The 23,021-nt window shown below is 34.8% G+C and overlaps 1 protein-coding gene across 1 annotated transcript in view; it reads right to left on the minus strand.

Annotated features, from left to right (window-relative positions):
- Nucleotides 1-671: 671 nt before the first annotated feature.
- The window catches only part of LOC129001316 (transforming growth factor-beta-induced protein ig-h3-like), a 28,442-nt gene continuing 6,092 nt past the window's right edge, over nucleotides 672-23,021 (minus strand). The window contains exons 2-8 of the mRNA XM_054428570.1: nucleotides 14,874-15,074; nucleotides 13,353-13,571; nucleotides 12,485-12,694; nucleotides 10,280-10,564; nucleotides 7,313-7,516; nucleotides 4,732-4,844; nucleotides 672-3,736 (exon numbers count right to left, since the gene is read on the minus strand). Of these exons, the coding sequence (XP_054284545.1) occupies nucleotides 3,599-3,736; nucleotides 4,732-4,844; nucleotides 7,313-7,516; nucleotides 10,280-10,564; nucleotides 12,485-12,694; nucleotides 13,353-13,571; nucleotides 14,874-15,074 (1,370 nt within the window). The 3' untranslated portion in view covers nucleotides 672-3,598. The remainder of the gene's footprint in view (nucleotides 3,737-4,731; nucleotides 4,845-7,312; nucleotides 7,517-10,279; nucleotides 10,565-12,484; nucleotides 12,695-13,352; nucleotides 13,572-14,873; nucleotides 15,075-23,021) is intronic.

A 23,021-nucleotide genomic window follows, 5' to 3' on the forward strand; every position in this document is an offset into this window, starting at 1 on the left:
TCGGTCCGAGGTACGAACGCTATTTTTCACCACACTATACCCTATTACCACTATTCACCACTATAATAATGCACACTGATAGTCAACACAACTACAATATTTAAGGTTATGTGAAGAAATAGTTTGAGGAATCAGCAAAAATAAAAATAAATAGTTGCTAGGCAACGGTGACAATAACACAATTCTATTGCAATGCTATGGATTTTGATTTGTGTATTTAAAATGCATTCATGTTTTAAGTAAGTAAGCGGACAGCTGATTTTGTGGCCCCGGCCTGTAAAAACCTGCTTGGTCCCCAAATTACGATGACAGTTGGCCAGCAAAACGTAACTTTCAGCCACCAATTAACGTATGTAATACATCCAAAAACATCAGTGTGGTGAAAAAGACATTTTAGTTATAAACTCCCTTTGTGTAATAAATAAGTATAACTTTAGCAAAGCAACCATTAAAAGTGTGTCTAAAAAATTTGACAAACTCTTTAAAAGATAGCTGTTAAAACTCTTCTTCATGTTTTGTTTCTATAGAGTGCAATGCAATGACACATTCTGAATTAGAGTTTTTTTTTTTTTTACTGTAGATTATATTTGTGTCCATTGTGTAACTAGTTCAATTTGTTTTGCACATTTTTCCGTAGATATTATCTGTGACAAGGCAAAATAACAGAACACTTTGATAAAACAATTATTTATACAAATCAATAATAAGTTATTTATTTACATCACATATAGATCATCTATACATATTAATAGTAACAAATCTAATACATTTCAATGACAATATGTACAATAACATCAATACAACTATTCCTAGCAACACCACAAATTGCCAACAAAACAAAGATGGCGGATCAATAATTCTTAAAAAGTGGATTAATCAAGATAATATTATTCACACTAATAAATCCACTAACAAAAAAAAACTCAGTTTTGTTAGTAATTCTAATAACTCAGACAATAATTTCACACCCTGAAAACAATTTAAAACTAATATTTAACAGAATAACAAATTTCAAAACTAATTTAATGTCTACTTTCATTAGTTAAACTCTAATAAAATAGAATCTGTCCTTTAAATGCATCAGGTGTCTTTAACTTGCATTAATAAAAGCTTAAATGAGTTTGTTATCACAGAGCTAATATAAATTATCTACAAATCCATGCTATTTAATTAATGCATACACTTAGATGAGCTGTTTATTTAATTATGTTGGTGTTGACCATAAAAACATCCAATGCTAAACTACAGTAACATTATTGGTATAATTTAAGATTTTAACTTTGGTTCCCAAATGTACGGTAGGGATAAATTTTTGAGTGACAAATTTAATCAGACATGGGTCAATGTGAAAAGACTCTAGCTTATTTTCCAAACTCTCTATTTATCATCATATGTATTTAAGTATGGCCATGAGAAGCTAAACACATCAAATACTTCCTTAGAGGGAATTTTGTTTAAGAAGTCCAATACCAAGTTTGAGAACCACTGTTCGTAAATACTTCTATAACTATTTTAATATCTGAAATAAGTTCAGTACAACAATACAAAAAAGGCAATATCAGTCAATATTAATTTCAATGTTGGTAGGAAATGTTACACGACTATAAATGTGTATGGCTATTAATTTATGTAACACTTACTATGTATAACAATTTTATACATTAAATACTTTAAAAGTAATTATTTATTTACAGACTACAATGATTTGTTTAGATCAGTACCATTATTTTTTATTCGGTAAGAATCAGTAATGTAAAAATGTTTTAACAAATGAATATACCAATTAAGATAGAATTTTCCATAAAATGCAATTAAATGTTAACTGTTTTTTTTTTAAGTAACACAATGCTATTGCATATTATACATATTTAAAACCATAACTGAAATTGTAAAAAATATTATATTGTATTTTTTGCTACTTGGATACTTACCGGCAATATGAATAACAATTGATTTTAGTCATACTTTTAATAGATCTACATTAAAATTACATTCTTAAAACTTAGAATCAACTCATGTTTAGTACACTTAGTAAAGAATATATTTTCCAACATTAAACCTTTCATTTATAATTCAAACTAACACATAAAATACCCCAACTTAATACAAATGTTAAACACTATTTCTCCACTCTTTTCGGATTTTACTAAATTAGAAAGCTACTGAGAAACTGATTAAATTCCAAATTAATTTGAAAAAATATTAATTGTTGTAAAATGGTAACTTATGTTTAATATTTAGTGTATAATTATCAAACTTTCATACAAAGTTTAAACAACAAAAGCCCCTCTATAAATGTTTTTAGTTGCATTTCCAGCAAATAACTTTTAAAATACCATACATCATAACATATTTTTCTACAATCTTCGAGAGTTAACCTAGCAACAACCAGTCCATGGTGGTAGACCATATTTTACACAATAGGTACTTTATTGAGCACATTAAACAATAATAAATTGACACATTTTCCCACTTATTGTATATACAAAATTATTTTTCCCACTTACAGATTTTAATATGTGAACAAATTTCTACATTCCCAAAAATTTGAGTTCTATGTTGTTTTTACAAACAACTTTTATGTTGCCAATGAATTTCACTAAGTACATGTAAGAAGTAGAAGCTGATAGACTACAAACTCGCTTACGAAAAGAGTTCAATGTAATTGGTAGTATATAAAAAGTACACATTCATTTTCACTCCTCATGAGGGTCCATCAAAAAGATGATGAATTTTTTAAGAAAAGTTCCCTTCAGTAGAATGAAATATCAAGTTTGATGTATTGTTTTTCTACTATCAACCACTAAAACACTTTTCTTACATAAATAGTTGTGCTTCCTTCTTCCTTCTTATTGTACTCCTTAGCCATTGCCTCCCCCTTCTTAACATACAATAGTCTACTTTAAAAAGTACATCAACCATATACAATACATTGTAGACATTTCAAAAAGACTTTTTGTTAAAACATTTGTATAAATAAATTTCTCGTTGTTAAATGACATATCAGTCCCTAACGCTGTTATAAAATTACTTCCTAAATTGACTTTTAAATACAATCAAACTTACTTTTGTTTACTTAGTTTGAAAAAAAATTAGGGTTTTAGATTAGTTTATAGATCTTAGCAAGGTCGCAACAATTCTGCTTTTTACTTTGATGCTGATGCCGTTTGGTACAAATACACCATTATTTTTATGTGGCATGTAAAATTTTTGTTTTGCTTTTGATTCTAGGAAAAGCTTTTTTGAGTAAAATTTTACATCGTGTAGAAAGAGATCAAGTTCAACTAGTTTATCTGAGATATTTAGGTCTTTTTGGTTCAAATGAAGAACAATAATTAAGACACAATTAACATTTGGCTTTTGGATGGTAAAAAACTATGCAAAATGCATAGTGAGAAATAAGTCACAGTTTACCTAGTAGATAGTAATAGTGATTTTTTTACAAAATTATCTATGTTGAATATAAGATTCATTCTCCAAGTGAATTCCAACAACTTTTTAAAATTATGAATACTTCCATGGCATGCTAGCTAAACTTAATCCCTTTCTTGACACTAAACAATTAATTTATCACTGTTGATGATCCAGACGCATCAGTCTACGGCAGGATGGTTGAAACTACTTCTTGTTCCGTTGTGGTTGCATCCTGTAGTAGAACGTCCGGGTTGGTAGCTGGTTCAGTCCCTTCGGCCCACTCACTATTATCTTTGTCAGTGGTGGTCTGGGAAACCTCAACCTAGAATAAATTTTATACAAATTACTAGAAAATGTGCGTCTTGAAGCTGAATAAAAATTTTTTGGGCATTTTTCCATGACACAAGGAAGAAGCGCAAAACGGAGTAATGTTTAGGGATCAAGTAAAATTTTATGTTTGCCTATATATATTTTATGGATATAAGGAAACTATTGAAAGTAGTACTGCGAATGTTTTCCCATCCTGAATAAAATAACAGTAGTAAGTATAGAGTCTTACATAAGTACTATAGAGTCTTGTACCCTATTACCACTATTCACCACAATAATAATGCACACTGATAGTCAACAGACCTACAACTTTAAGTTTATGTAAAGAAATAATTAGAGGAATGAGCAAAAAAATAATAAATAGTTGCTAGGCAGTGGTGACAATAAAACAATTATATTGCAATGCTATACTGATTGTGTGTTTAATATGCATTCATGTTTTAAGAAAGTAAGCAGACAGCTGATTTTGCAGCCCTAGGGATGTAAAAACCTGCTCGGTTCCCAAATGACGATGACAGCTGGCATGGCCAGCAAAACTTAACTTTTAGCCACCAATTAACATGTAAAACAGCTAAAAACATCATAGTGTGGTGAAAATGTATACCGTAAAGGTCTCAATACATGTTCATGGGAAAACAAATAATGGGATGAAAAAATTAAGTACAAACTGTACATTACTTAATTTAAGATTTAAAGGTGCTGTAGGTTGAAAAATTAAGAACTCTTTTACGAGAAATATACTACATACTGTAGTTAGCTTAATCCAGGGTTGAAGAAAATCATTGCTTGTCACCAATATATTTTCGGCACAACATACTAGAGCAGAAATTGCACGGTCGACCCCTAAATAAGTTTCATCTGTACCTTACTTCTCTGTGGTACTTTTACTGTTTGAGTAGCATTATAATGGGCTAATTGAAGTGCTGGAACAATAAATGAGCTAACTAGTAAACATAAGTGTAAAATTGGTTAGACTAGTAATCATACCTCTGGAAGCTGGTCAGCAAATAGCACTTTGTCGATGAAGAACATTGTTCCCAGATTGTACACAAACACCTCACTTTGAACAATCTTCGCTCCTTCTACAGTAACTGAGCCATCTGGAAACATAATTTAGTTAGATCTTCATACAAAATAAAATAAATATCAAGACATCATCTGCTAAAAAAATACCCCCGCTACAGCAAACCTGCAGTCTAAGTGAATTTCTCATTTGCCTTGATCAGATTTTTAATAAAATATTTCTTTAAACAGTCAAGATTCATTCTCTACTTAAATTACATTAGATTTGATGAGTACTTAGGTTTGCTGCTACAGGGAAGGTAATGAAGTGTGTCTAAATATTTGTTTCCATTACATGACAATTTCTAGAATCCCTTCACCCTCCATTTTTATACATTTTACTCGTATTTTACGCTGCATTTATAGTTGAACTAATTTATAACACTAACTACTGTAAAATAAAGCACTAAAAAACTTCTTTGCAAAAGAGATCATTTAGCTTTTCTAGCCCATATGTTGTACAAGATTCATAGTATGATGTTCATGTGAATATTAACCTTGAGATGGAAGGCAACTCACTGCATTGAATAGCAAGTGAATGGACAATGGCCAAGCTAACTTTCACTACTAGTGAGTCAGTGTCATATGAAATATGGTGATAATTTTTATTATATTTTATACAACAGTAAACCTGCACTAAAATAATTTCAGTAACTTTAATTACAAATGTTTGAGAGAAAGTATTTTACCAGACTACTTTGATTGATTTTTATCTCAATTTTATTGTTTTGTGGTTTTTACTCACAATTTGTAAAATATTTGTAGTTTGAAAATACAGGGTGGAAAAAAGTCACAGGACGGTTAAGTATTTCAAAAAGTGATAAAGGATTAGCATCAAAACTTTGTACAAAGTTACTGGGCATTAAAATCTTTTTAACACATTATTATTCAGTAATGCGCTACCTCTTCAGGGAGACAGCCCGCTAGGAGTCAGAAGAAAATCTTAAATGTACACATAGGTTGATATGCACATCAATTTAAAGGCCTTCAATAATAGCATACAATGCTGCAAATTTCAACTCAAATGGTCAACCAAATAAAAAATAGCCAGCTGTTTAAGATTTCTTGAATCTGCCATTTTGTATCTTTGAGCGGCTGTCATTTTTTACTCAGTAGTTCTTTTGAGCTTAAATTTGTGTTATTGTATTCTAATAATAAAGACCATTTAATTTGATGTGTATATCCACCTATGCATACATTTATGATTTGCTTCCGACATCTAGCGTCCCATTGAGAAGGTATGTGAATAACAGCAACGCAAATTCAATGCATCTTTGAATAGCTGTTATTTTTTACTCGATTGTCTAATTGAGTTCGGGTTTGCAGCATTTTATTTTATTTACAATGACCTTTTATTAATTTGATATGCATATCAACCTCATTTTTAATGTAAACAAGTTTGTATAAACAATCAATAAACCAACTTATCTTAGTATTTTCATTTTCATAACTTTAATACAGTGGTAAAATTATTATACCCATGTCTTCGTATTAATTTTCCGTAATCCAAATAAGTAGTTTAATTTATCTAAATATTTTATTCTGTAATTATATGGAAAGTAGTACCTAAACAGCTTTTAGTAGAGAAGTTTTCCAAAACAGATAAGAAAGATCTTGTCAACTGATGGACCCATACATTCAATAAATCAATCAAAATCAATCAATTGAGATATGGACGTCACCTAGTTCACATTTTAACCCAAATATGAGCGAATATGAGCGAAGGATGAGTGTAGAATGAAGTGAGAGTGATGCCTTGTGTAGCTTATTTACTGACTAAGATCAGCTATTTCATTAGTCAGGATGATTTTTTTAAAGCCCAATGATCAGAAAAAGCAGGGTCTAGTTTTAACCATAAAAAAGCTATTGACTTTTTGTATGACCAACAGCTGAAAGTGGGTTTTGAATTATCATATAAACATCTCACATCATTTTTTTTTCCTATGTTACAAAAAAAAACTACTAAAAACTAGGTTGGTGGGATTTGGATTTACAACTCCTCTTTACTTCTTGGGACCATTAAAAACACATTTATCATCCAGGAATACATTGATGGACCACCATTTGTGTGTGAATGAACTAGAATCTTTATTTGAGCTTCACAAAGGAATGAGAGGACAGGAGATATGATTTTGGTGCATATAGATTGGATCCACCTTGGACAGTCATAAAGATTCATTTATTATTCATTATTATTTACGATTTATTCAATCTTTGATCCACTTTGGATCAACCAGCGACTGTCATGTTTCAAAGTTAGCACTGTAACTATTTGCCAACCCAGACATTTATTTTCATAGCGTAACAAATCACCTATATGTTATGTTATGTTATGAAGACAGGATCAGATTCCAGATCCAGTTTTTTACCATCGTGATGGAAAATGTCCGCAATAAATCTTTGAACAACATTAACTCACCATCACCAACAATGAATTTCAAACAACCTAATCACCTACAGTTTCATATCATCTACAAACTATAGCAGATGAGTCCGATTACAATACCTTCTATCCTCTGAACACGCAGAGTTTTTCCTCCCAGTGACTGAAATGTGGCGTTGTTGGTGAGATCTTTGTCGTACAGTCGATCCTTGACAAAATGACTGAGCAGAACTTGAAGACCATCTCCAGTTGAAAGGAAGTTGTCTGGGGCGAACTTCAGGCCTTGTTTCTCAAAAGCTGCATCCGTCGGAACAAAGAACGAGTATCCTAGAACATAATGTAGAACTTTAAAATTTAAAACAATTATGTTGGTCAGTTATATCAGAGTTTATTTGTTTCTTTGATGTTAACAAATTTGTCCAAGGGGACGATCATTAGATACTTGATGTAATGTAATGTCTATTCTTGTAAACTATCCTAACTGTTGGAAATATTTTATGAACCAAATTTTAACTGCTTATTGTGTCTTAATGGATAGCAAATAATAAGTGAGAAATTTTGGGAATGTCCAGATATTTGATAGAAAAAAATTATTAAAAAAGGTTCAGGATAAAATTAAATAATGAACCAAATTCACCCTGATTAACTTTTTGCTTTAAGGAAGATCGTGAACGAATGATAGTTGCTAAAACTATATGAAGTAAACAGAAGGAGACATTTTTATGCTACAAATATAACTAAGTTTATTGTGCAACTACAGGAATGCGGCAAAACAGAAGGAGTTTTACTCCAAGTATTCTAGTTATTAAGGTGGTAGGCAGACACTTTTGGGCATCGGTAACTCACATAATTTTAGTTGCCATCAAGGTTTAGGTTTAGACCAGACAAAATCGTGGGTATGCAAAGTGTGCATATTTCCAAAATAAAAAGTCAGTAATTGCGATTTCGAGAGCTTATTGTCACTGATTTTAAAATTTGCTTATCGACACTGTTCATAGTGTGAACACAATACAATCGTTGGTCAAAAAGCTGGAAGACAGAGGTAACACTCTTAAAACCATGAAAACCTTGTATGAAGCAGCAGTTGAGCAGTAGGCAAGACATTTGCCAAGAGCTTACAAATTACTACTGAATCTTTTATTGACACAAGTTTCTGCATTTTTTCACAGTATGATTCTTTAAGTTGTTGGACAATTTTAATTTTGTATGGATGAAAACGTAATTCTTATTTTATAATTCTTCTCAAACTACGATATGACATTCCTAATGCAATAGCGTACCTCCTAAGGGAATGTCTTGCCGACTACCCTACCACTGCTATGACCAACACTTTCCAGTTCTCAGTGATGTTCTTTGTTTTCTGTATTTAGAAGTTTTAACAATGCTACCACCATCTTTCAACTTTTTGCACTGTTTTGCAATGCAAACAGTGACAATGAGTGGGATGATAAGCCCCTGAGGCTCTTTGCGTCAGAACCATACTTACTTGTTGTTTTAGAAATAAACGCACATTGCAAAACCTTTACGTTGTCCTGTCTAACGCTCCTTTCATACTATACGATTTCGCTCATACGGTTATTAATCGTATTTGTAGTCAACCATTGGAGCTTATGGCCCCATTCATATCGTGCATTTACTAATCGTGTATGATTTTCACCCGCATAGCGATGAGGTGACCACGGTTGGTATCCGACTCCCGTCCGAGTAATAAATAATTGTGTCTACAGCTAATAATGTGACCATATGGCCCCTTTCACACTACACGATTGTTTAGTCGTACCGGAGCCCTCCCCGAGTGCATTTCGTTGTGCATAGTTTTCAGATATTTTGTGTTTTCAGTTTAATTGTTTAATTAATGAGTTGAACTACCTGTGCATACTGTATTATACATTTTTTTTTATTCATTACAGTTTTGTTTATATAGTTAAAATTATGGATGTGATTGACCTTAAGTTTTAAACGATTCTCTTCACATCCGAAAATAGTTGAAAAACTTGCCTTTGTCATTTCTCAGGTCTTGAAATAATGTTTTAAACATCCCCACTTCCTCACGTCTCAAATTTATTTAATGCACTCAGTGGAGATGGTCGCATTTTTTTTTTCTCCGCCAGTAAATTATCAAAGCAGCAATAATTTGCTTGCGATCCAAACTACTTAACTTAACTACTTAACTACTTTCCACTGAAGTGTCAATGAACTCTGTTCTAGTGAATTGGGGGTTAAGATTTTTTAATTGTACGATTACAAATCGTAGTGTGAAAGCAACAGACCCACGATCATCTGCCCGTACAATTAAAACTCGTACGAGCAAAATCGTATAGTGTGAAAGGAGTGTTATTCTTTAAGGCAAATGAAATGGTATGAGTGACCAATGACAACAAGACCATAAACATTTGCCTATCACTTCTACAGCTACTACGTGGGGATACTACGTGATACAAACTGCTTAATCCATTTCACAGCACCCTTTATAACTATGAATGGGGCATCAACATCAACAAACAACTAAACTAATAAATTAGAGCTCTAACAAACAAAGCTACTGAACAATATTGATTTTACACCTCTGCGTTTAATTTAATAAGAGTATGTTCAAGATCTTGTAACATACATTATTTTCTATAAATTGTCCCTTAAATCATTTAGACTCATTTCTGGAAGTGCAGTATAGTCTGATGTGACCTTTAAAGATTTATGTTTTGAAGGATCAATTTTTCAGTTACTGTAAAACTACTTTCTCGTATTAGAACAATTATATATTTCTAAGCAGTGCTCGATTTGATGGGGAACGCGGCGGAACGGAGTTCTGGTACCTCTCTTTTGGAAAGATAAAAATATTGGCATAAATAGGCACTAATCACATTAAATAGGTTACAGTTCCGGCACCTTAATTTTTACAAATCGAGCACTGTTTCTAAGTATTTTTAATCAATAATATTAAATAAAGCTATACATTGCAACCTGTTGTGAGCTGTAACCTATATCTGGATTCCAAACAGATTTTGGCAAAAATTAATATACTTTGAATAGTTAAGTTGCTGTTCCTGTTTTAAAACCTCTATTATAAATCATTGTCACTAGAATACCCACCAGCCCCTGAGATGTGTGGAGCCAAATCAGCCATGTTGAGGAAACGTGTGACATGGGAAAAGTGGGGCGTTCTCTCCAGCGCGAGGAACGCATGGGACAGGAACTGCGCTCCAAACCACGGGAACGCAAGTAGCGGAGGAGTCTCCTTGTCTTTGTGTTTCTGGTGAAGTCTCTGTACAACTGTTTCATTGACGAACAAAACTTCGGAGACAAACATGATGTTGCCTCGTGCCACGGGAGTGTCTCCTTTCACTACATCTGCTCCATTCACCGTTAAACCAGCTCCTGTCAACATATACACATCCGAGTCAATCATTTGTTGGGTACATCTTTCAGTATTTTCTCAGATAATTTTTTAATAATACTGTAAATATTATAGGCATTAGTGTCTACAGTGTAGTAAGAAAATAATGTTAGAAGACCCCCTGAAGATGCCAAACAATGTGAAACTTAAAATCAACTTCTACAAAGGCAAAAGATAGGTCATTATTACTTAAATAAGAGTGTACAGTGCCAAATTTAGGGTACTTGCTGCAATTAATTTACCTGAGCGTCCCTTACCCCTAAGGTGGAGCTTCCCTCCTATCGTGGACACCTGCCGCGATTAAAGGACCACCATCATCTCCACCCGCTATTGCGGCAAAATCGTGAACATTTCCCATGATCACAGTAAACTTAGTTAAGTCTAATAACTATGTAATAATTTTTGTAACCCACAGTCTATTCCTACTCGCGTACCAACTAAGTTGTGTTTCCAGGATATGCCTATCTTTTAACGAAAACGATTTATTTCTATGTCGTATACGTATGTGTAGTGTGTTGAATGTGCGTCCGTATTTAAATATCAATGAAGCTAATCAAGCGGATTCAACATTGTCCAGTTATGAATTGTAAATAAATTGTAAGTACATTGTAAACAGTAGAATGTATGGCTTTATATCTTTAGTACAACCCTGAAGATGCCACACCCTGAGGTGAAATAGGTATGTATTAATTGAACATCAAGAACTCAAGACAAACAACCAAAAACATAAGGTAACTTAATTAAAAAGTTCCTGAAATTGGATAAAACAATTAATACTTAATAGTATAATTACAGTACGGCCCACGAGAGTCTGCAGTTGAGGGAGGAGCCTATTTACCACGTGACTTTGAAGGAGCCAATGAGGACTGTGCGTTGTTTCCAAATCTAATAATAACAGTTGATTTGACAATATTGTTTAGTATAATTTTAATTAGTGTTGAAAATTAGTGAACGGGCGATGTTGCAACGTCGTGCCAGTCCAGTCTTGCTATTGGCTGCCGCCAGACTCTCGTGGCCCCTAATGTAAGTAGGATGAGTATACTAAAAATAACTGATGAATAAGCCAGCTTTTACACCAAATTGAAAAGGACAATAATTTTAAACTATAGATCTCTTGCATCACTTCAACTATATCATACTGACAAAAACCAAGGGAGAAGACAGAATTTTCCTACAGTCACCCGAAAAAGTGGGTTTCCTTGCACAGGTTATAGTACAGAAAGCCTTACTTTGGCGCACAGTTTTTACTTTGGTGCACAACAGTTTTCCAACCAAACAACACAAAACAGTGTCCTTTTAATATGTACGCTTGAAAATAAGTTGGCAACACTTAAAGATATTAAGACTACGATCATTTGGTGCAGCGTTTACCATTTTGTTCAATATTTGAATTTAATCTAACCTAAAAACATGATGTACAGTGTTTGAAAGACAAATTATTTATATTATTTATAGCATAGACAAAAATAATTAAATATAGACCGTCAGCTGTGTTGCGGTTACGATAGGTTCTGTCGCACACCGCTGGGAGCGCCCTTTAGTTACGGCGTACGCGCTATGTAACTACACGGCGCTACCAGCGGTATGCGCCAGAACCTATGGTAACCGCAGCACGGCTGACAATCTATATTTAATTCTTTTTGTCAATGTTTATAATAACTGTAGGAAAAACATAATGTGTAACACTAGTGCAAACTGCTGTTGCTGCACTCAAGAAACTTTCCACACTCACCTGCGGCTCGTACGTAAACATTTCTCTCATGTGCAGCAAAGTGCCACTCGCACACTAGTTACACAAATAACTATAGTAGTGTTATTTAACAATCACTAACATTAAGAAATTACCTATTGACACTCAGTTGACATGCATAAAAACCTAATATAAACGGAGCCTCTTATACCTTTTTTATGGAAAACTATTTCTTGTCCTCCCAAAGTCTTAAACGTTTGACCATCTTTTATTTGCTCTTGGCGAATGTTCTGAGGTACAAAATGATTTGTGAGGACATTCTCAGTAAAATCAGGCACTGAAAATGGATAGAATCCCCAGTCTATCGGGTGCCAACGTTGGAAGGCTCGGTCTGTCGGAACGAACACTGTGTAGAACTCATCTGCAACAGAAAATACTCTGAGAAACAAATTTACCTTAGCCAACATATAACACTTGTGGGTGATAAAAATTCCCTAACTAACTCAAATTGAGTCTTTAATCAAAAGATAATCACAGTACAATTAATATAGGCCGTTGGATATACCAATAGAGGTTATTATATCCATTGACTTGTGTAATTCATTTTACAGATGTAATTTCATAAATCACCCATAAAATTCATTTTTGCCAATCAAAGTCAACAGAATTGATTTTCCACTTAGTCTAGCTTTTGGAATTAGAAACTTAACTAACTTGTAGCAACTGCTTGGATAATTGCAATTTACAAAAAACAAATTGATGATTTGTGTGCAAAAGATTTTGGCCTGGCGAAGTCAGGACTTGGCAGTTGATACCAAGAAATACTTTTTCACTATCACAAGCAGCACAACTTCCCTATAGGAACAGTTATCCCACCAACAACTACTTCTCAGGAGTTGCAGTGTGCTACTCCCTATGAACCCCCTACTACGCCTATGAATGTATGTCCTACCCCTATGAATCTCTCCGCCACTGAACCTCGGAGGTGTGTTAGGACCATTCAATAGCTTTTCAAGCTACCGTATTTGTTTCAGTTCACTGCTTTAATGTATTTTGATCAAAAATCAACACTCTGTTACCTTGCTTCAAGAGTTTGGTGACATTGGAGCGAGCCAGCAGATGTTGGAACACTCGGACACCTCCTTGTAGAAAGGACAAGACTTCCGTCATATCCTGTAGGAAGCTGTGATCCTCGGTGAGATCCTCCGGGAACAGATAGTTCTCCAGGATGATGAGTCTCCCGTTGGACACATCTACCTTTGGGTTCGTCACTCTGGCTCCGTTAGCAATCAGGGAACCTGGAACAGAACAAATTGTTTAATATAACCATAGTGGTTATATTTGATGCATTTCGTCAAAGTATACTTGATATTATTAATTTAAATTTCTCTGGTTGTTAGTATACAAATTTATTGCTTGAGAAGGGCTTCAAACCCTAAGGTAAGAGCATGATCAGATTGTAAAAGTCATTGGTGATTTTAGTGAACGTGAACAGGCTTTTTTTGCAGAGGATTTCAAATATTGATTATTTATGTTCAAATACCATGAATTTACTGCTCGAGAGGACTTCAAAAGTCACAATATAAGAACATACATTCCAAAGATAATTGGTGGTTGATAGGGTCCTTAACCAAAACCCCCATTCTAACCCACCACACTGCATGCATCCTCGCAACATGAATGAATAAATTAACAAAGTTTGCGTAGAGCATCCCTATTTATTTAACACTCTTAAGTAAACCCACAGGAGATCGGTGTTTTATCAGATTAGGGTATGATGTTATATCTTCTCGTTCAGTCTTTAGCCTTCAAATCAAATCAAATCATTTTATTGAGCTAAAATTGACAATACATATTGCATTAGCTGAGTCATGGTACAAACGTACAGTATTAAAATTATTCAGTTTTCCTTATTCTTATTAGTCTATATACAGTAGTCTACTACTCTTGATAGTCTGTGTAAAGGAGCGCGGCCTATTTGGTAAAGCACAACTTGTCGTCTACGAGACCCTCTGGTTCAAATCTTGCCAATTGTGTTGTTTAGCAGTGTGATAAAAATACATAATGCATCCTTCCTTATTCATTCTATCCCATGTTCATATCCAGTAATACGTACCTAAATGTGTTTTGCTGTCTTAAAAGGATTGATTAATTGTATCATGAGCGCAACACCTTTTTATAGAGTACCACCATTGATACTGAAGTAGATATCCCATCTATATGAACAAACTGTCACCAATTTAATTCTCTGAGCCATTCACAGATCCCACTACGGTAGTGTCTAAAACTTTATCTTTTGTTATTGAGATATTTGACGTTACATAAAATATGCTTTATAGCTTAAAATACAGTTATCCTATCAGTTATACTTGGCTAAAAAAGTCTGCTTACTATGCATGAATCCGTAATTTAAATGAGCTTAATCCGGAGACTCAACTATGTCTATTTTGATTTTAAAGCTGGCAACAACTTTAGCATGCAGATGAAATGTCTAGTTGTACGAATGGTCAAATGTACAGCCTTAATTTTTATTTGGATTCAAATGCTCTACTCCCAGTTGTGTTCCCATCGTAATTAGTAATAAATGTGACAAACCTTACCATGTTTCGCCCTGACCGTGACAGTTCGTCCGCCCAGTGTTGTGAAGCTGAGGTCAGCCCCGATGTCCAGGTCTAGCCTCTGACCCAGAACCACGTGGTCCAGCAGCAGCTTCTTGACAGCCTCGGGTTGGGATTTGAGCTTCTCACTCGGAATGTGGAGAGAAGCGTTGTTGCGAGGAGCAAGGATCGTGAACGGCTTGTCTGTAACAATAATCAACAATAATAATTGTATCAATAATAATTGAATCAAACGGATTTTTCTTTTCAACTTGAGTTCGCCAGTCCATAGGCTTCAGTGCTGTGTTAGGAACACTTTTTTTTACTGTCCTGTATATTTGAACCCGGTACCTTGATCTTTTGAAGCCCCCGAGTTCTACTACAACTAGACCAGCTCCCTCTCCTCTGTGTATGGAACATAAGCAGAGATAATAATTATTACTTTGCTCAATTGGCAGACGCCCACCAACAATAGATTGCAAAAATGCTTAAAACTATTTGTGGGGGTTCTAGGACCTCGTCAAGGGAGAGGACTACCGAAGGGTTTGGGGGGGTCCACCCTGCAAAATTTGGTATTACTAAAGCTGTTTAGTGACTTTATAAAGTCATTTTAAGGACTAAAATGTGTCCAAAAAAAACTCCAATCTCATATGTTAATTAATTGTAATGAGCACATAGATTGCAAATTTTAAACTAAACGATGATGATTGCATGACAAAATGTAAGATTAAATTTATTTTTCCAACCCCTACATCACCCCCCCCCCTTAGAACTGCCAATCAATGGGTACTGAAATTTTTAAACTCAAGACATAGCTAAATTGCTTATAGTCACAGTCATCGATGTATAATACCATTATACATCGATGGTCACAGTACTGTCTCAATACCTTAACTACTTGCATACTTACTTACTTAATACATTAACTACTTCAAAAATACCGGTTTAATTATAGGTAAATTTATAAAATGTGTTCTTCAGTTCAGTTGTTGTTCCTTTTTCTCTATTAGTTGCTTAAGGTTCTTAAGTTCTTCGCAAAAAAGAAATGTTGTTTTGGTTTTCACAAAATGGATATTTATTTCAAAAGTTAAAAGTCGACCCAGTGTTTTACAAATGTTACAGAATAGTTTTGTGATATTCTTGTTTAGTATTTTTAAATGTTCAGCAGCAATTGAAAAAATCCTTTTATAGGTTTAAATTGCCTAGTTAAAACACGATAACATAGATTAAAAGGTATTAAAATTAATTAAAAAATGATGGTATCCAAGTTGCTTATATTCACTCTAATCAATATTATAATTATTAAAATTGTTAAGGTTTAAGTTTTAGTTCCATCCAATCAATAAATTTACATAATGTAAATACCTAAATAGTAAATGAATCTACTTGCTGTATCCAAAATAAGCTGTATAATCTTGAATCTTGTATAATGTACAGGAGGAGTAAGCCATTGCATGTGTGCCTGTTGTATATTAGACCACAGTGGAGGATTGTTGGTAGCTCCTGCAATGTATCTGACGCTAGTAGCATTACTCATGTGTTATGTGGGTAACCTGCCAGACGTAATGAAGGCTCTCAGGTGATGAGCACAATCATCCAGTCGAACAGCTGATGTACAGCTGACACGAACTCAATATAGAATTATTTCACGTGGGACTTGTGTTTATTCGGTGTTTTTATATAATTTTCTGTAAATATTTATAGAACTTTCAAAATGTTTTACGAAGCAATTTAAATTAACAAATAAAATGGAAAATTATCGAAATGCTGTGTTGCACCGCTAAACAATTAAATTGGCCTGAACAGCTGATTCGTTGACGTTCAAAGCATTACAATTTTACTTCTTCTCTCTCTCAATCCAAATAACCTCATTGGTCCGTTACTCGTGTTTTTGAGTAAAACAACAATGTTGTTATAAGTAAACAATGCTGTTAAGTGAATCTTTTCAATACTAAGAACTGGACTGTAACGGCTTGTTTAAGAAACGGTGTGTAATCTTTGGTAAAATGAATTAATACGATACACCACTTGCATTTCGAGGTAGTTTGCTATCTAGAAACTTTAACTTACGATGGGGAAATGGTTTTGTTCTAAAAAGTGTACTGATATCATTACTTTATTAAATAAATCAAAATGAGAGTTTGTAATCAGTGTCGTTTAAGGAATAATAATTATACTTCAAGATATCATTTACTAACTTGTATTACTATTGAGTGGCCTTGACATAACCCGTTTTATTCGTCTTTGTTGTAGGTGTTGCGGATGTTGAGAGTGACGTCATTAAGATTTACAACCCTACAACGTTACTGAGTCTCGCCACTCATGGCCAAGTCGAACACGACGGGAAATTAATGTTAGGATGTATATGATCGATTACTAAATGTTTTATCCCTAGGGTGTTAATCTTAGGAACACAATGGATTTTCCTTGGTACCTACCAACACAATTAATCGATAACTAATCGATTCCCCAAAACAGTTAAAACTTTCGCAAAAAATACTCGTATATCAGTAAACATTCTCTACATTACTCTAAGTGGGCATAATTTTATGGGGTTTCTGCAAGAAACCATTGTTATAGAATACAAATTGTGTATAGTCGATGAAATAACTACCTTTTTGTGAAACTTCGGGAAGGCAGTTCTGAAATTTATGATAAGGGACATTCTAGAAAGTATGTATCCATGACTGTGTATTTAATATTTTTGTCAACAACTCAGTGCAATACTGTCTTCTGAGGGTTATCAATATTTCGATCTTCATCCAAGGATGAATCTGAGAATACCATTAACTATTTATCATCAATGAAAGTAAATACACCAACGACTCCAACTCAATGGGGCATTTGAACCTGATAGGTTTTCGTCTTTAATCGCTGTACCTTTGTTGAAGGGGGTGTTGTAACCTAAATACCTAAAACATATAGAAGTGACGCTACATAACTCTCAAAGAAAAACTCTTGACTTGTTTCCTTTGAATTTAATTCAATTAAGCGCCGGTATATCCCCAACTGGAAACTGGCATTGTCCCTTCTTTCAATTGGTCCAGGAAACATTACCATATAAAACCTTTACAGAACCTTTATGAAAGGAGAAAAAATGTCAGTTTCCCTTCATCGAAACACACAGCTAAATCTCCATTCTCTACACCTTGGTGTACCTAACGCTACCGAAAAAAGAACAGTTCATGAACAATCACAAACAAGCTAGATTCTTTGAACCTGCTTCCATACTTTCTTCCTCAATTACAAGCGTAAGTTAAATTGACATATTTCCTCATTTTGTCAATTCATCCTAGTAACAATATATCCAGCAAACCTATCAGAATACTGGAGCGTCGACACAACAAACCTTCTGGAAAGGACTTTCACTCTCGCTGTGAACTATGGCACTGTGTCAGGAGCGGTCACCTGACGCTGTCGTCTGCTGGTCACCGATCAGCTGTTGACTGGTCAGCTCAGCTGGTTGCTGGGGCCGGCGCCAGGATGTTCTGGAATGTGCCAGGCGCCGAGGGTCAACGACATACCATGTCGTTGGAACTGGAATGGAATCGGATCTCCTCGTATCTTCTTTTCGGGACATCTTTGGCGCCAGGTCAGTTTTCACAAGCGTTCTGGATTCGAAGAATCATTTGGTTCGAACGGAAGTGAAATCAAGGTTGGATTTTCTCTTGGGATTGTAAGGTTTACGATTGGTTTGTTATCGTGTTGGTTTGTAGTTGTTTTTGTAGTGGTTTGTAGCGTTTCCAAATCAATTGACGCGTGCATTGCTAGGGAACTCTACTGATGTGGGGCATTCAAGCTCAAGGGGCTGGTCTAGTGTTTCTGTTTAGACTACGGCACTTCTGTCCTAAGGTTATAGGTTCAATTCCTGCCAAAACCAATTAAATTTACTATATTATGTCCAGGACCGGTTTTTTAAAGTCTGCTTTGAGCAATGTTCAAGGTTCCACTAAAGCAAACAGGATGGTCTCATAGGTTGACAAATATTTGTAAGATGTCTCTCTTCCTCAAGACATGAGTGACATGACTTTTTCCATCCCAAAACATGGTTTGGATCGTCGATACATTTTATGGATAAGCGGTGTTGTCATGTCGTGTTTTGAGGAGATATTTATAGACAATTTCCTACTTTAAGAGCCAAATTTTCGTCATTATCTAGATTCTAATAGCAGAGTAATTTAATCAGGCTTGCTTATAAACTGTGTGAGAAGTGAAATTAGGAATGTCAGTGAGGCCATTCTGTAATGCTATTTATCCCCTAATATAATGGACATAGACTATATTTTTTTTTTTTTTTTTTTTTTTTTTTTTTTTTTTTTGTCCTAGGACGCTAGGCACGAGCCTGGGATTGTTTTTCACATTACTTCAGGCTAGACCTAGGGGTTGCGGCATTATCACTTAGTCACTTAGATAAAATCCATTGGTGACTTGGTGGGGATCGAACCCGAGACCTCACGGACCGAAGTCCCGCGCTCTAGCCACTACACCAGCTCGCTCCCCATAGACTATAATAGAGTATTAGTAGGTAATTATACTTAGTAATTTTTTTTTTTATTAGTTTTGGTTAGAATTTGTGAATAACGTCAACCAACAAACTAACAACAGTCCACTCCAAACCAGATGGAACTTACGTGTTTTTATTGTCCTTAGATAAAACATTAAGAGGATAAATATACAATCAGTATATAAAATCTGTTGATGTAGTATGAGTTCACATTGTTTGCTTTCGTAGTAAATGTTTCTGTATTTCGTGTGAAATTATTGTTAAGCCTATACCACTAACACTAACACACTATATAACACTAGTATAATTGTATAACACTAGTGTATATATAGTCAATGCCTTTAAAAGGTTTTGGGCCTCAGCTCTCAGCACCCAAGCTAATACATCCCCCATTAGAGCAGTGAGTGGTCATTTATGTTTTATGCTCACGTCAGTAAAATGGTTTATGTGGTCTATTTTTAGCCGGTAACGGGCCGAGCAGGTTTAGCAGCTAATTTTACCCGACAAGTCCACTCCGCGTGCAAAAACTGATCCGGAATGCAATCTGCAATCCTGCACAAGCTGTTAACGGATGCGCTTGCCTCGTCATTGTTGGGAAAAAGAATGTAGTTCATCTAATCTGGGCGAATTAAATGTAAATCGAGTTCATGTTGAAACGTTTTTAATTTTGCAAAGTTGCAATTGCTGTAACATTTCTAGAACGTTGTGAAATATGTTTAATTGACTTGCGATTAAATAATGACGACATTGCAAGTTTTTGTTCTCTATAAGCTATATTGCAATTTTTCGCTATATAATGAAATGTCATGTATTCGTGTGACTTTTTTTGTAATTTGTACAGTCTACAGTATGTTTAAGTTTCATTGCCTGTCGTATTAAAGGCTGTCTCAAATAAAGACGGAACGAGGTCCCAAATCTCTGTGCTAGTTTAGTATGCGAAATTATGAAGTTCTGCGAATGTTTTCCAAATCCGTACAAAATGTGTTGCTCGATTTATTAATGAAAACAATGTTTACTTTCGGAGCAGTGAAGTAATTTTTGTTTATGTTTATTGTGCATGATCCACACCGTTAATGGTTTAATCACTGAAATAGAAGTACAAAATAGAGGTAGCACTCACACGGCAAATCTGCTTGAAAATCGAGACGCTGTAATTTTGCTATTAAAGTCAATGTTGGTATCAACTAGGGGAATCAGCTCATTAGCTCATGGCTTGTATGTATCCCACAATCCCCTAGTTCAAATGCACTAACTATATACCTCATCCACTACAGAAATTGTTGCCCACGTCTAGCAATTCTCTCAATTTCAATTATAATAGTGTTAAAGTCAATTAAAATAATGTAGTGCTACCTCCGTTTGTATCTCTTGCTCAGTGGTTCTAATGTGTGTTTACTATCGAGTACGTTGCACCAGCTGATCACAAGTTTACGTAATGAACAGGATTATACGTGACGTAACACCGTAACTACCGATCCCAGGATATGGCTAACTAGAGTAACGCTGTTACGTGACGGATGTGTACAACGTGACGTGATGGCAGTCCGTTAGTGTGAATGTGACTGTGACTCACCACTGAGGCATGTCTCGGTCATCGCCTTTCCTTGTATTTGACAACAGTCATTCTCAGGCGCATTCATCTGGTATACTCATGGTCGAAGACTCGTTCAAAATAAAGGGTGCGGTTCCGCAGAGAACCCACGATATGTTATCGGATGAAAGTTTCATTAGATATATTTTCAAGCGTACACGTATTACGTGCCTAATAAAAACACACTGTTTGGTTGGAATATTGGAGTGATGCAAAGGTAAGTAAATGTACCAAATAACTACTTGGCGTGCAAGGAAGCCCGCTATGTCAGGTAACTGTAGGAAAATAACTATTTCCTACAGTTACTATAAATCGTATAAATAATCTTTCAAACAACACGGTTTTAGGTTAGGTTAAATCCAAGCGTTGATCGAAATGGAAAACTCAGCACCAGCTGATCGTAGTCGTATTATCTTTAGGTGTTGCCAACTGATTTTCAAGCGTACACATAAATCAGCTTCTTTGGTTGCTATAATCAGTGCAAAAGGAAGTCCACTTTATCAAGTAATTGTGGGAAAACTATATTTTTATTTAGTTGTACACGTTAGATACACGTCCTATATGCGTGCATATTAGGATATTACAAATAATGTACAAACTTAGCTTGACAAAGCTATGCAGGAAATTTTACATATAATATTAAAATACCGGAACGTTCCCAGGTAATAGATCGGGGAAAATCTCAAAACATTCTGGGAGGATATCCGAATACTCAAAATCAGTCACATCCGATTTTACCATTCGCTGGATCTCCATGTGTCAAGAAGTGGAATTTAATGCTAACAAGTTTTCCTGGTTATTCAATTCTTCGTATTCTCGTTTAAGGAATATCGAGATCTAGAATCGAATAACAAGCTTTCTCTGGTGGACTGGTTTGTACTGTTGATTATTTACAATCAATCCATGTTATATTTTGTATAGATATATTGTATTTATCATTCTATTGTGTTTACCGGATGTTTTCTGTACAGATAGTATCGGAAGACACAGATTGAGTATTAATTACCACTTGTTTCGCAACTGAAACTTCGCCACTTTCCCTTCGGAGGCTTGCCTTTGTCAACACAGCAGAGTTCGCTAACACTTGTAATGTTTACATCATAAATTTTCATGTGGAAACACTTTTTTTCCTACAGTTACCTAACAATGTACATGTTCTCTCACTGATTTGAGAAAGCAAAGTGGCCAATTCGCTTATCAGTGAGACAATGTTAACATTGTCTCACTCTAATTACTTTGTCTCACTCCAGATTTGCAACGTGAAGGAACGAAATAGTGAGCGCGTAACATGCAGGCAACGTCGTATGCGCGAAATACGTTGGCAGCACTGGCTATAAATCAGCTGGTCAGCTGTTGTACTGTTGTATTTGTCACTTCACATTAAATGTTATATTAAAAGTTCACGTCTGTGTAAAATTAGGTTATGTTTTTTCACCAATTTATTTGTTTTATGGTAACTGTAGGAAAAGTATAATGTGCAACTCGAGTTCAAAGTACAATTGCCTCACTCGAGAAACCATTCCTCACTCGCCTACGGCTCGTGGAGTAAGGATTTCTCTCGAGTGAGTCAATTGCTCACTTTTCTCACTAGTTGCACAAATAACTATTTAAACTTCTCCAGATTATTGTTCATTACAAAAACATTACAAAAACACTACAATATTTGTTACGCTTGATTGAAGCACTAGCGTATCACCGATCCAATTGCCTATTTACTTGTTTATTTATTTAAACTAGAGGTCGCCTCGTGGTCGAAAACTCTACAAAAAGTGTATTGTGCAAACTTCTCTATTTTCACACCACGCTGTAAATAAAACATGTGATTGGAGTTTCTTCCATATGTTTTTATTTTCTGTTCGTTGTTATTTCGTCACCAGCATGGCAACTAATATAGGACCCATGTTAATTTTTAAAATTCTTTTTTGTCCTTATTTTTAAGCCTAAGGGATTCTGCACATTTACAGGCACATCCGTCTAACAGTATGCGTCTATTTTCCCTGTGATGCACATGAGATGAGAAAAAAGGTTATAAAGAAACACGCATACCTATTAATAT

This window comes from Macrosteles quadrilineatus, unplaced genomic scaffold, assembly GCF_028750875.1.
Source record: "Macrosteles quadrilineatus isolate MER2022 unplaced genomic scaffold, UCM_ALF_1.0 Scaffold_8__2_contigs__length_117827958, whole genome shotgun sequence".
Lineage (NCBI taxonomy): Eukaryota > Metazoa > Arthropoda > Insecta > Hemiptera > Cicadellidae > Macrosteles > Macrosteles quadrilineatus.